Source organism: Schistocerca americana, chromosome 6 (genome assembly GCF_021461395.2).
Source record: "Schistocerca americana isolate TAMUIC-IGC-003095 chromosome 6, iqSchAmer2.1, whole genome shotgun sequence".
Classification (NCBI taxonomy): Eukaryota; Metazoa; Arthropoda; class Insecta; order Orthoptera; family Acrididae; genus Schistocerca; species Schistocerca americana.
In genome coordinates, this window is record NC_060124.1 from 482378326 (window position 1) to 482394121 (window position 15796).

Below are 15796 nucleotides of genomic sequence, written 5' to 3' on the forward strand. Positions count from 1 at the left end.
CAAATAACACGATTCTTCGGCCACAGACACCACTTTACCAGTAACACCGACAAAACTTAAAGTGGACAGAACTACACTACAAGAAATCTCAACATCATTTACGTGAGATACAGAGTATCAGAATTAACGGTCGGCGACCGTGCAACAAACTTACAGTCGTTGAAGGTGCTACAGGATTTCTTGAAATTACTACTTCGGAGAACCTTAAGTTTAAACAGAAAGCTTCGCTGCGCAATGGCTAAGCAAATCATTAGATTGAACTTACACTAGAGTTAGAAGAAATCAGTTGCATTAAGTCATACACAATTGACATATGGAACACCAAAGCGAGGCAAGATCTTTATTTCAGACGTTGCTCGAAAGGAAACAGTGGCAAAACCCAAGTGACAATACGGAGAGAACCAACTCAGCTCGATGCGCAGAAACGGTAAGTAAACAAACGGCAAGGTAGTTGTCGCACCGACGGCAAATTCCTAAATAAGCAAATTACGAATAACTCATACTTGTTATATTCAGCTGGCCAGCTCGCTTACCAAAGTAGATACCTTTTCCACAAATGTATGAGAAATTTAAAAAATCGTTTGGTAAATGCCATCAGACCGACGAAAGCATACAGTGAGGCCCTTGATAAATAAGGTTTTAAATAGTGGCTAATCTGTCCTGTAACTCGCACTTATAGCCAGAATTAAACATCATTCTAGCTTAACATTGCGTAAAACATGTTAAACGGGCAATGAAAGCTTTAAACAGTACGCCAACGAAATAAGCCAATTCGGCAAGCACACTGTTCTAATGAAATGTCAAAACCACCAATGAATTAAAAGGCTGGAAAAAAACTGAATAAACATTACTTTCATAAAATTCACCATAGTGGATAATATGTCAGACAGATATTTAACAGCTAGTACGTTAAATACAACCTTAATAAAATACAGGAGTCTTCAAAGAAGGCCGGCATGCATGGCGTAGGTAATAAGCCAGGCAGGTAAGTTACAGGCTGATTTCCCAGGAAGCGCGTCTGCGCACACAAACAAGCTCGCCAGTCTTTGGGATGTACTTTTTTTGTGTCTTTTGCGCCTACAAGAAACCAGCATAAACACATGATGCGAAACTTCATGTACAAATGAAAATTGATTGCAGCTCAGCAATCGTGCTACCGCTTTCGTATTAACTTCCACTACGTCTGATATGCATAGAAATGTATACCATTTATGTTTCACCCTTTTCCAAACGCATTTATGCGTGAGCTACTTGTCATTTGTGTACTTGCTGATCATCTGTTCAAAAAATGGTTCAAATGGCTCTGAGCACTATGGGACTTCTGAGGTCATCAGTCCCCTAGAACTTAGAACTACTTAAACCTAACTAACCTAAGGACATCACACACATCCATGCCCGAGGCAGGATTCGAACCTGCGACTGTAGCGGTCGCGCAGTTCCAGACTGTAGCGCCTAGAACCGCTCGACCACTCCAGCCGGCGATCATCTGTGCTCTTGCTGACACTATAAGCGTGGAGACTTTCCACGAAGCGCAGTCTTAAGCGTGTGCAGCGAACCCACACCCGCCATAGGTCACCGCCAAGGACTGTAACTGCTGCAGATGACCCTCAGTGCAGGAAACAATGACCTGCTAAGTACTGAACAACAGCTACCAGGGAGCATCCATATCTCCTGCTTGCTGTGCGGTACAGTTGCCGATGCCTCATAAGAACACCTTCACTCACTGCACGTCACAAGGCACTTACTTAGATTATCACGGATGCAGAAACTTCGTCATCAGATTCCAGATGCGTAGAAAAAGGTCACCTGGAATGGTAGGTAACTCATAGTTGGTACACGCCAGTGGCAGAGTGCAAGAACTTAGAAAGCCCATAGGAGTTGTACCACACTTGTTGGTAGTGTGAAATTCTCCGTGTAGATGGTAGAGATAGTTTCCTAGGCTGTTCGTATGAGATGTAGTATGTCTACTATACATCATTCAAGTCTCTCAACAGATGATACTGGAATCTGCTGTTCAGCCTTGTGCATCCATTTGTACATCTACGGCAGTGATTCCGGAACGGGTCGAAACCAAACTACAACAGTTCCATGTCCTGAAAATTGAGCTTTATGAAATAATTACTACTGCTTCAGTCATGTTTTGTTAATACTTAATTGGTGCGTTTCGGCAGAGTGTCGCTATCATCAGGCACATTTTAGTTACATATACATATACACTACGTTAATCTGAAATGTGTTATGTTCATCTTCTGTGTGTGCCAGTGAGATTGTGTGTCGAAATACAATCCCGTATATATGCACACACTAATATATATATATATATATATATATATATATATATATATATATATATATATATTAGAGTGTGCATTAAGTGATTTGCTTGTTTAGATCATTTAATTAGTGCATTTACTTATATTTTTGTTGGTAGTTTAGTTGTCTGGCACACAGAGCACAATGAGAAACACGTCACAGCTTAACACTTTCACAGAGAGATGTTTATTACATCATTCCAAAGCCTCTTTATCGCTAAAACAAATTAGTTTCCCTTCTTGAGGTAGCAACATACAGAGAATATGAAATCTTTTCTATCTACAAGGGCTGCCCAGAAAGTGATGCACCGCATTTTTTTTTCGCAGCGAAAACAATACTACGAATGCGAAACGCTACATACGCATATGTATTATTTGATGTATTCGACGCGCCGGCCGCCTAAGTGGCGTCAACTCGAAAGACCTGCACCAGGCGAACGGTCTACCCGACGGGAGGCCCTAGCCACACGACATTTCATTTCATTTGATGTATTCTGAGTTTCCGTCACTTCCGACAGATAGCGTAGCTGCAGTACACTTTCAAAATAGCGTCTGCAGGTGATGTACGTTACAAGCAACGTGTCGGCATTGAATTTCTCACTGCAGAGAAAGAAACTGTGGCGAATATTCGCAAAAGCTTGTGCAAAGTCTATGAAGCATCTGCTGTCGACAGAAGTACAGTCAGACGCTGGGCACGGAGGGTGAGGCCGTTCAGCGGAGATCACGATTTGCAGCGTTCGGGGAGACCATCCACCCTACAGCCCTGACCTAACACCCTCGGACTTCCACTTGTTTGGGCCTTTAAGGATGCGAGTTGTGGACGACATTTTGAGGACGATGAGGAAGTGATTCACACAGTGAAGCACTGGCTCCGCCACCAGGACAAGGATTGGTACCGACAGGGCATACACGCCCTTGTTTCGCGCTGGCGAAAGGCCATAGAACAGGATGGAGATTACGTAAAGAATTGTTAAAGAAAAAAATGAGGTGCATTACTTTCTGGGCAATCCTCGTAGATGAATTTATCTCATGGCACGTGTTAGATAATATGATTACTTGGTATAGGCAATTTTTTATTGTTAAAGACAATGTTTTCACTAAAATAAGCATTCAACATTGGAGAAGAATTTAACGCTGCTACTTCCTAGCTTATCATTTAGCAACATATTATAATGTACTGTACTATGAATTAAAATTTCTAATTTTTCATACAAGGTGATCACAGAACTTGTAGGAGTGTTGCAGAGAAGGTTGTGCCGAGGAAAAGTTGTTAAGAGAGAAATTCGATAACCTGCGCCATTTCCGAGTTAATTAGCCTTAAAGTTAGCCAATCAGGCCTTTACACATTCAAATTCAAGGGGCTCCCCAAGAACGGTTAGTATCATTTGTTCTTACAGCTTAAATGATAGCGTCCAAGACCGCTCCGTCTCCAGCTGTATTTCGATCGTTACTACCATACCATGTGCAATTTTTGTATCGCCCTTTTGTTCAGTTTTAGGAACCATCCGAAGAAAAAATTTGGTGACATGTCTATGGTAAGGATGGCTAACAGAGGAAATACGTCAATTGATCGACGAAAGGTGGAAGTACAAAAATGTTCTGGGAAATTCAAGTATACATATATAAAAGTGACTTACGAATGAAATAAATAGCAAGTATAGGGAAGCTGGGGCAAAATGGCTGCAGGAACATGAAGAAATCGAGAACGGAATGATTGGCGGATGGACTGACTCAGCATACAGGGAAGCCAAAACAACCTTCGGTGAAACTAAAAGCAAAGGCAGTAACATAGAAAACGCAATGGAAATTCTACTGTTAAATGCGAAGGAGAGAGCGGATAGGTGGAAAGACTGCATTGAAGGCGTCTACGAGGGAAAGCTTTGTCTGATGACGTGATAGAAGAAGAAACAGGAGTCGACAGGGAAGAGATGTGGGATCCAGTATTAGAATCAGAATTTAGAAGACCTTTTGAAGACTTAAAATCAAATAAGACAGTAGGGATAAATAACATTCCATCGGAATTTCTAAAATCATTGGTGGAAGTGGCAACAAAACGTCTGTTGACAATGGTGTGTGGAATGTTTGACACTGGCGATCTACCGTTAGATTTTAGGAAAAACAGCATCCACACAATTCCAAAGACTGCAGCAGCTGACAAGTGCGAGAATTATTGTACAATCAGCTCAACAGCTCATGCATCCAAGCTGCTGACAAGAATAATATACAGAAGAATGAAAAACAGAAATTGAGGATCTATTATATAACGATCAGTTTGGCTTTAGGAAAGGTAAAGGCACCAGACAGGCTTCTCTGACGTTGCGGTGGAGTCTTATCTGCTCGCTTGCCAGTTTTAACACAAAAAGTTTGTGTGTGAATGTGTGTGTGTGTGTGTGTGTGTGTGTGTGTGTGTGTGTGTGTGTGTGAGAGAGAGAGAGAGAGAGAGAGAGACAGACAGACAGAGAGAGAGAGAGAGAGAGAGAGAGAGTGGGGGGCGGCGGGGGGGGGGCAGTGAGGGAGGGAGAAAAATACGTTGCAAATCACTAACCATGGAAGTTTAAAGATAAAACTGCTAAACTGAAGCCAAATATTAAAAATTTCAAATTGAAAGTATACAGGATGGTCAGAAACAGTCTGAAAAGCAAGGGCGTTGCAGGGTAGGTGCGCTGAGAAATAACTGTTAAGAAGAAAAATTCGATAACTTGCCCCATTTCCGAGTTAATTAGCATTGAAGATAGCTAGTCATGCCCTTGCACGCGCAAATTGAAGCCAGGTACAATTACTGTCAGTTGTTCTCATAGACTCAATAATAGTGTACCAAACTCCTCAGCCTTTGGCTGGAGTTCTTTCCTTACTACCGCCCTATGACTAAATTTAATCTCTCTCTCCTGTTACCATATGAATTGCTACGCTGTCTCTAGCGGGCCGCTTGAATTTGTACGCGCAACAGCCTGATTGCCTAACTTCAGTGCTAATTAACTCGGAAACCGCGCAACGTACTGAATTTCCTTCTTAAAAGTTATGTCTCATCACCAACCCTCCAACACCTTTGCAAGCTTTTCAGACTTTCTGAATGCCATGTATATGGTATAAGATACTAGATTTCCATATGGTGGCGTTTAAATTTATAAATGTTGTTGTTGTTGTTGTGGTCTTCAGTCCTGAGACTGGTTTGATGCAGCTCTCCATGCTACTCTATCCTGTGCAAGCTTCTTCATCTCCCAGTACCTACTGCAACCTACATCCTTCTGAATCTGCTTGGTGTATTCATCTCTTGGTCTCCCTCTACAATTTTTACCCTCCACGCTGCCCTCCAATACTAAATTGGTGATCCATTGATGCCTCAGAACATGTCCTACCAACCGATCCCTTCTTCTAGTCAAGTTGTGCCACCAACTTCTCTTCTCCCCAATCCTATTCAACACCTCCTCATTAGTTATGTGATCTACCCATCTAATCTTCAGCGTTCTTCTGTAGCACCACATTTCGAAAGCTTCTATTCTCTTCTTGTCTAAACTATATGTATAAAACTCAAAACGTTTTTCTTAAGTTTTTCTTTCGACAGTTCTGTAATTAAACCTACCAAATTTACTGGGAGCTGTCAAAGACAATTTGAAGTTGATGAATCAATATACAAGATGTACAACTTTGCTTCCGCCGTTTTTTCCCCAGCATTTGAGGCGTTAATGAGACAAATTGGCTACATATGTATCATTCAAAATATTTTCCATCACTGGCCACTACTTTCTCCCATCTTTCGGGCAGTGTACGAATCCCGTGTCGAAAAAATTGTTCATCTCTTGAAGCGATCCACGAATCGACCCAATTTGTGATGATAGTCAGAGGGAACAATGTCTCGAGAATACGGCGGGTGGGGTAAGACTTCCCGTTTTAACGTTTTCAAATACATTTTGACTACTTTTGCAACGTGGGGTCGAGCGTTGGCGTGCTGCAAAATCACTTTATCGTGCCTCTCGCTGTATTGCGGCCGTTTGTCTTTCAATGCTCTGCTCAAATCCATTAATTGCGTTCGATAACGAGTACCTGTGATAGTTTCACTTGGTTTTAACACCTCATAGTACACGACGCCGAGCTGGTCCCACCAAATGCAGAGCATGATCTTGGAGCCGTGAATATTCGGTTTGGCCGTCGACGTGAAAGCATGGCTGGGATATCCGTAAGATATTTTGAGTTTAGGGTTATCGTAATGAACCCATTTTTCGTCCCTGGTCACAATGCGATGCAGATATCCCTTCCGTTTTTGCCTCTGAAGCAACTGTCACAAACACACAAACGCCGTTCAACATCTCTTGGTTTCAGCTCACACGGAACCCAAGTTCCTTCTTTCTGAATCATGGCCATAGCTTTGAGACGTTTTGAAATGGCTTGCTACGTCACTTACACTAATCGTGCCAATTCTTCTTGAGTTTGACCCGAGTCTTCACTCAGCACTGTCTCCAGTTCTGCATCTTCGAAAACATTCTCTCTTCCATCACTATGCCGGTCTACGACGTTAAAATCACCGTTCTTGAGGCGTTGAAACCATTCACGACATGTTCTTTCACTAATAGCGTCCTTACCATACGTACTTGAGAGCATTCGATAAGACTCAACGGCTGTTTTCTTCATATTGAAACAAAACAGTAACACCTCCCTCAAATGACGGGAATTAGGCTCATAAACTAACATTTTCAATCAAGAACAACCTTATGATGCAGACACAAATCGACTAATGTTTGAATGAGGTTATGTTGACCGAGGTACAAGCTAACTGCTTGACGTCTGCGATCTGTTTCTTTCGACCGCTACATATCGTTTTCGTAAGTTATCAGCAAATATCGGAAGCAAAGTTGTACAACTTGTATAAAAACATTGGGGTCTACCTGCATAAAAATGACAAAGAAATTGGATGACCTTTGATCTACAGGACGTCATAGATGATACAAGACTTCAGAGAGACAATACACCACTCCCAGTACGTATCAGAATTATGTGACCAACTCTACAGGGGGTGTTTATTTGGCTATCTAGGCCTTAATTGAAGGGCTTATTTCAATAGTGGTACAAGTCCATTACCTCCACTTTTGTGCCTATAATGCTTCTGTAATTAATGATCCAAACAAACAGAAAGAAAGGTTCACCTCTAGCAGGAAGCCATATGCTTGAATATTTCTGGTATCTCAACTGTAGATTTTTCAACGCTCATTTAACTTTAGGACTCTGTATCTCACAATGAACAAAAATGGACTTCTACCACTATTGAAATAAACCCTTCATTTATCCTGTCTGGTATACCATTGGGCGAGATGTGCTCTGCTAGATTGCAGCTCTCACTGATCTCCTTGAGCCGTCAACCGCTGATGTTGGATTAGGAAGGCTCAGAATGTAAAGGCCGCCCAGAAAGTAATGTTCTCCTTTTCTTTATTCAGCAGTTATTTATTCTACTTAATGAAAATTACGCACATGAAAGAATGACGTTTTATCCACACACCCTATTTTCCCATGTAATCTCCTTTCAGTTCTATGGGCTTCCTCCCATGAAAAACAAAGACATGGCACGGCTTTTTGTTATTGCTTGTCGTTGCCGTCAGTATGGCTGGCCAAGAATTGTGGTCGCAGTCATCAGCTGCGGGTTGTAATGTCACTTCCTCGGACGAGAAATGAAAATCAAAAATTAGCACCAAAATTCCCAAAGATCTCCCCAAAACAAGTTCCAAATTCCATGAAAAATGAACAAGCAAACAAATTTCCAGTTAACACTATTATTTGGATATTAACCAGTAATTGAATCAGGAATCTAATACTTAGTAACTTATTAACATACGAAAGAAGGATAGGATTCCAGTAAAATCAGACTCAAAATTCAAAATCATAGTAAATCGCACATTCATTATAATTAAAATTCGCAAAGTAGAACCAAACTTTCCCAAAGAATACTCCGTGTGAGTACTCTTTGAGATTCGTGAGTAATGGCTAAGGATATTTCAGTCCATTGTCACTACGTTACGAGAGTTAGCCGAAGCAGGTCCTTTTGAATGCTCGTATATGTAGGCGCAATTAGATTGTTTTTTTTTTCAGAATTAATTATTGCGATCTATTATGACGCAGTGAAACGATCTTTGACTTCAAATATTACGTTATTTAGAATTCAGATAGAGGACTTGCATGTATTAGACAGAAGTGACGTTTAATGAGATAACCTGAAGTTAACACTATTTAGGTAGTGAACACAGATAGACAAATTTCATTCGTAATAACTAATGGACTATGGAACTTAGCGATAGTTACGAAGCATATAATTCCCCCCCAACAGCTGGGAAAGCTTCTTCCTCACGGCTCTGTTCGGAAGTGACTAATATTGTGTAATAAACCAGCATATCGTTTCAATTCACGCATTTACCATTCAAGTTTTACAATATTCTTTATAGAGATAACGTGCTGCTATATTATTTGACTGAAGCGCTCGGCGCTTATATAGAAACTCTTTGACGTTAGGAATTAATAACACTGTTACGACTGATTATAGATTTGAGATTAGAACCAGTCTATAGGGAAATTGGTGTCACTGGAACTAATTTGAACTTGTCATTAATATTTAAATAGCAACTGATAAACGATCGACTATAAACGATTTAATTATGACATTTGGTGAAGTAAATATCTCGCACAAGTCGCGAGTTCAGTTCATCGATGTTCTGTTTGTAACGTTGATACCGATACATAAGAAATAACAATCTCATTGCTCTACCGCTGAGTGTTAGCCAAGACCGAAGATCCGTTACAGGGTGCCGCCGTCAACTGGGTTTATGTGAGCACAACGAGACGGATCCTTCAGAAGCAGAGAGAGTTGTAGAGTCAGAGACACCCGTGGAGGCAACAGAGGCTGGTTGGTAGCTTGATTTGCGTGGGGGGGGGGGGGGGGGGGGGCAAACAGCGAGGTCATCGCTCCCATCGGGTTAGAGAAGAATGGGGAAGGATGTCGGCTGAGCCCTTTCAAAGCAACCATCCCGGCTTTTGCTAGAAGCCGTCGTCGTCCTGAATGCGAGTCCAACGTGCTAACCACTGTGTCAACTCGCTCGGTAGGCAACAGAGCCGTGGCACTGTGCAGCGGTGCTCAGGAATGAGGTCGCCTGCCACATGGACATTGTTTGGCTGGGACAGCAGACAGTGTTTTCCCCATATGTCCAGAAGATGTGACACCTGCCAGCCAGGAAGCAATTGTGGGAGAGAATTTCTGTTACGACGATTCTAAGGCAGGGCATCAGAATGATATGTCCTGATGAGTATGCCCACAACTGCATATGTGACAGCATTAGTGTGTGAAAAGGATTGGGACTATCAAAACACAGTGGGGCGGTGCTGCGTCAGTATTGTTAGAGCAGTGCTTACGTAATGGTACTTGAACTGAAAAGGTACAGCAAGACAATGGTGTCTACTGATTGTATTATAACTGTAATTGAATCGAAATTGCTTGGAGAGCCAGTAGTGTGCCTAACTGTGATATAGAGATCAGTCATGTAATTCTTTCACTGGTTTGCGCTTGATTGTATGTTATCCTGTTTTGTCGGTGTAGTTGTATGTGTTGTCACTCCGATGTGTAATTAAACTGTTGGTTGTAGTTGGGTCTGTATTTTATGACGCGCAATGTTCCCGTTTAGTCACTTGCAAGGTTATCATCTGTGGGCCAAGGCCACATTTGTTATGACAGATATGTATACATGTGTCTCACGTTAAGCGTTGTTGTACGTCCTTAGCGTGGTGTCCTTACAACCGATACCACTGAAGTCGGTGTCTACATCTACATCTACATTTATACTCCGCAAACCACCCCACGGTGTGTGGCGTTGGGCACTTTACGTGCCACTGTCATTACCTCCCTTTCCCGTTCCAGTCGCGTATGGTTCGCGGGAAGAACGACTGCCGGAAAGCCTCCGTGCGCGCTCGAATCTCTCTAATTTTACATTCGTGGTCTCCTCGTGAGGTATAAGTAGGGGGAAGCAATATATTCGATACATCATCCAGAAACGCACCCTCTCTAAAGCTGCAACTTCTCTGTATACTACAGCATCATCCGCGAAAAGCCGCATGGAAATTCCGACACTATCTACGAGGTCATTTTTAAACGTTGCGATAGTCTGCAAGATTTCGGCGGACGGTAAAAGTGGTCGCACAAGACAACGCCGCTACCAATGGTGCCCGCCTGCACGGTCCGGCTGCCGACAAAGGCGACCTCTGTGGACTGGGTGAAGGACGGCCCCGTGACATTCAAGAAGATTCAGGTCAGTTAGTCATGGTCTGGACAACAGTCTACATAGCGCCCTGCCTTTCCTACCGTGTGTTTACAGTGAGGCACAAAAGTCACGGGACAGTGATATGCACTTACACAAATGGCGGTAGCATCGCGTACACAAGGTATAAAAAGGGCAACGCATTGCTGGAGCTGTCATTTGTACGTAGGTGACTCATATGGAAAGGTTCTCGACGTCATTATGGCCGCACGACGAGAATTGACAGACTCTGAACGCGGAATAGTAGTTGGAGCTACACTACTGGTCATTAAAATTGCTACACCACGAAGATGACGTGCTACAGACGCGAAATTTAACCGACAGGAAGAAGATGCAGTGATATGCAAATGATTAGCTTTTCAGAGCATTCACACAAGGTTGGCGGCAATGGAGACACCTACAACGTGCTTACATGAGGAAAGTTTCCAACCGATTTCTCATACACCAACTGCAGTTGACCGGCGTTGCCTCGTGAAACGTTGTTGTGATGCCTCGTGTAGGGAGGAGAAATGCGTACCATCAAGTTTCCGACTTTGATAAAGGTCGGATTGTAGCCTATCGCGATTGTGATTTATCGTATCGCGACATTGCTGCTCGCGTTGGTCGGGGTCCAATGACTGTTAGCAGAATATGGAATCGGTGGGTTCAGGAGGGTAATACGGAACGCCGTGCTGGATCCCAACGGCCTCGTATCACTAGCATTCGACATGACAGGCATCTTATCCGCATTGCTGTAACGGATCGTGCAGCCACGTCTCGATCCCTGAGTCAACAGATGAGGACGTTTGCAAGACAACAACCATCTGCACGAACAGTTCGACAACGTTTGCAGCAGCATCGACTATCAGCTCGGAGACCATGGCTGCGGTTACCCTTGACGCTGCATCACAGACAGGAGCGCCCGCGATGGTGTACTCAACGACGAACTTGGTTGCACGAATAGCAAAACGTCATTTTTTCGGATGAATCCCGGTTCTGTTTACGGCCTCATGATGGTCGCATCCGTGTTTGGCGACGTCGCGATGAACGCACATTGGAAGAGTATATTCGTCATCGCGATACTGGTGTATCACCCAGCGTGATGTTATGGGGTGCAAGTGGTTACATGTCTCGGTGACCTCTTGTTCGCATTGACGGCACTTTGAACAGTGGACGTTACATTTCAGATGTATTACGACCCGTGGCTTTACCCTTCATTCGATCCCTGCAAGACCCTACATTTCAGCAGGATAATGCACGACCGCATTTGCAGGTCCTGTACGGGCCTTTCTGGATACAGAAAATGTTCGACTGCTGTCCTGGTCAGCACATTCTCCAGATCTCTCACCAACTGAAAACGTCTGGTCGATGGTGCCCGAGTAACTGGCTCGTCACAATACGCCCGTCACTACTCTTGACGAACTGTGGTATCGTGCATGAGCACCTGTACCTGTACACGCCATCCAAGGTCTGTTTGACTCAATGCCCAGGCGTATCAAGGCCGTTATTACGGCCGGAGGCGGTTGTTCTGGGTACTGATTTCTCAGGATCTATGCACCCAAATTGCGTGAAAATGTAATCAGATGTCAGTTCTAGTATAATATATTTGTCCAATGAATGCCCGTTTATCATCTGTATTTCTTCTTGTTGTAGCAATTTTAATGGCCAGTAGTGTATATCTTCTAAGTTTCTATTGTTTTATTGACACAAAATTATCAGAGAAGAAATTACACCGTAAGACTCAAAACCCAAATGAGAGTTTTAACTACTTTGTGTGGGTATGGACACCAAAAACTATTCTCGTAGGACTAAATACTTCGAAAATAAGTGTGCTGAATGCTCTATTATGTTTAAGTGATTGAGTAGCGTCAAGATTTAAATTTCCACCGATCACAACACACACTTAGAAGCAGAGAAATCATTGTCAGAAGCCACCAAAGAAGCAAGAAGAAGAAAGCAAGAACCGGGAGGGGGAACAATACCTGAACCAAGATGAATATGGACCTGGACGTGCATTAGTTTTGTGCCGGGTAGGTAGAGCAACAAGCTATTACGTTGAGTTCAATTTGCCAGGCCAGCCGGGGTGGCCGAGTGGTTCTAGGCGCTTCAGTCTGGAACCTCGCGACCGCTATGGTCGCAGGTTCCAATCCTGCCTCGGGCATGGATGTGTGGGATGTCCTTAGGTTAGTTAGGTTTAAGTAGTTCTAAGTTCTAGGGGACTGATGACCTCAGATGTTAAGTCCCATAGTGCTCAGAGCCATTTGAACCATTTTTTTTAATGTCCCACAAGTTCACAATTTTAATGTTCTGAAACACACTGATCAAAAACTGTTGAAGACAGAGAGCTGAAATGTGTTAACACTTACTTAACTAAAAAGCGGACTATTCTTATTACTCAAATGGAAAATTAAAGACCTTTTTAAAGGGCAACAATAAGTTATTAATTGAAAATACGATAATCAGTACTAAATAATTTTTCCAACCATAATTTGTGACAAAAACATCTTTTTAAAAGTCTTCTTTAAACATAATAGTGTGAAGAACTTCCAGAAAACCATCAAACTTCTGTATTTGTTTTTTTTTTGAGATATGTGTAAATATCATACGCTGTACATAAATAATTAACATGCCCTATTTCACATGCAACGCAGAACACAATTGAGAAAAATGTGCGAGATCAAAAGCTGGGTTGCTACATCAAATTGTTCCCAAAAGATCTGTTAAAAGATGGTAAGCATTGCACAGGATGACAACCCTACACTATTTAGAAAACTGACAAATTTTTCAAGACTGGCCCTTGTGTTCACGAACCAGTTCCCTTAAGGGATTATGCCATCGCGTGCCCCCCCCCCACAATTTCATCCGACATTGCGTGCAGCCGGCTAGTGTGAAAGTGGTGTGGGGAGCGATAAGTGTATAAAGGAGATGCGACGTATTCACATATGCACTGTTTTCCCTTTCACACTTACCCCAAAAATGTTTTCTCGCTACCGTTCAACTTCCTGGGCGCGAAAGAATCAGTAAATGATTCTTACTGAAAGCCACGTCAAATATAAATTCATTTTAGCTGGAAAGAAACCGTATTACACTGCCAGACATATATACGCTGTCTGACACGGAGTGAAGCACGCAGAAGACATGGGTGTATATCAGTGTAACTTCGTACAGATGCACACAGTCGGTGGGCTTGTAAACGATTAAAGCTGCAGTTCTTTGTAAAATGTAGGCACGCTCATAGAGCGCAGTAAAGTTGATTGTGTTTAGTGTTCTTACCAGACCAAGTAGGGTGTCACTTGTTGAGTGAGCCGGCCGGGGTGACAGAGCGGTTCTAGGCGCTACAGTCTGGAACCGCGCGACCGCTACGGTCTCAGGTTCGAATCCTGCCTCGGGCAAGGTTGTGTGTGATGTCCTTACGTTAGTTAGCTTTAAGTAGTTCTAAGTTCTAGGGGACTGATGACCACAGCAGTTAAGTCCCATAGTGCTCTGAGCCATTTGAACCAACTTGTTGAGTGATGACTATGAAGGAATCGGAGATGTTGTGTTCTCGTATGAGACAGCGATTTGGCACCTGACAGCGTTAGAAAAAGGTCTGATCGTGGGTCTCCATTTGGCAGCCTGGTCACATCGTGCAGTATCCAGATTTGTGGAGCATTCGGATGTGACAGCGTCCCAATGTTTCACTGAATGTGAATGTGATGGCAGGCATACTCGTCGTCAAGGGTCTGGTTGGGCGTGTTTGACACACAAAGGGAAGATCGCCGTATTGTGATTGAAGCACATCCCAACCTCATCACATCTACAACTGCCATCCAAGAACATGTAGGCCTAATGGAGCTACTAAAACATTCTGTGTCATCCCGAACCATTGGTCTTAGATTAGCAGCCTAGGGAATTACCGTTCCATGAGGAGGCTGCCGTTAACTCCAGAACACAAACAGTTGCTTTTGGACTGTAACCGTAACCGCGGAGTATGGACTTCCGAATGATGTCGCATTGTGTTCAGTGACCAGTAGTTGTTCTGCACGTCCTCGGATGGTCATCGTTGATGAGTTAGACATCGACATGGAGAGAGGTCCAGTTCTTATAATGTTTTGGAGGGATGCAGGGTTGTTCCTCGTGGCACCATGGTATAGAGAGCCATGTGGTATGACTTCAGACCACCACTGGGGGATCTCTGACTGTACAGACTTCCTGTGCCCACAAGTGTTACCTCTACAGTATCATGGTACCACTTTTTAGTGGGAAAACACTCGTCCACGCATCGCACGTGTCTCAACGAACTGTGCGATGCTGAGGTACTCCACTGACCATCAAGATCACCAGATCTGCACCCGATAGTTGATATGTTGTACCAGTTCGGCCGTCAGGAATGTCCCAGCGCCAGGATCCGGGATACCAAGGACCAACTACATCAGTAGTGGGTCAGACTGCCTCACGAGAGGATACAACGGCTTTTTGACACCCTTCCATACAGTATCAGTGCATGTATCCAGGACAGAAAGAGGTGCAACATCATGCTGATAAGTAAAATCGTGTCTTCAAATACTTGACTCTATTTTGCAGTCACTAAAATAACGTTACATACTCTCTTAGCCAGTATCCAATTCCGCTTCTGAAAGCTTCACTTTTCTTTGTCAGGAAGAGTATTTTCACATCGTACTTGCATGCGAATGAATAGCACACTCAATCGCAACGGCTGGCCCAAAAATACTTTGCGTTCCTTAATACTCATGAGTCCTCCTGGGCACATAGTACCATTAACATTCCATTTAGGAGCGCCAGGTAACGCCTTACGGCGATTATACAGGGTGGTCCATTGATAGTGACCAGGCCAAATATCTCAAGAAATAAGCATCAAACGAAAAAACTACAAAGAACGAAACTCGTCTAGTTTGAAGGGGGAAACCAGATGGCGATATGGTTGGCCTGCTAGATGGCACTGCCATAGGTCAAACGGATATCAACTACGTTTTTTTAAATAGGAACCCCTTTTTTTATTACATATTCGTCTAGTACGTAAAGAAATATGAATGTTTTAGTTGGACAACTTTTTTCGTTTTGTTTAGATGGTGCTGTAATAGCCACAAACATATAAGTCACCTAACATTCCTATATATGAGGGTAGTATCTGTTCCCGAAAGAACAGTTACCGTGGATGACCATGCAGCTTTGCTAGAAATGAAATGATAATTAAATGGACACCCTAGCTCCAAACAGGCG

General features: G+C 43.1%; 1 protein-coding gene across 1 annotated transcript in view; it reads left to right on the top strand.

Moving 5' to 3' along the window:
* The first annotated feature begins 10498 nt into the window (after window positions 1-10498).
* LOC124620224 (facilitated trehalose transporter Tret1-2 homolog) overlaps window positions 10499-15796 on the top strand; it is a 98380-nt gene continuing 93082 nt past the window's right edge. The window contains exon 1 of the mRNA XM_047146891.1: window positions 10499-10588. Within this exon, the coding sequence (XP_047002847.1) occupies window positions 10499-10588 (90 nt within the window). The remainder of the gene's footprint in view (window positions 10589-15796) is intronic.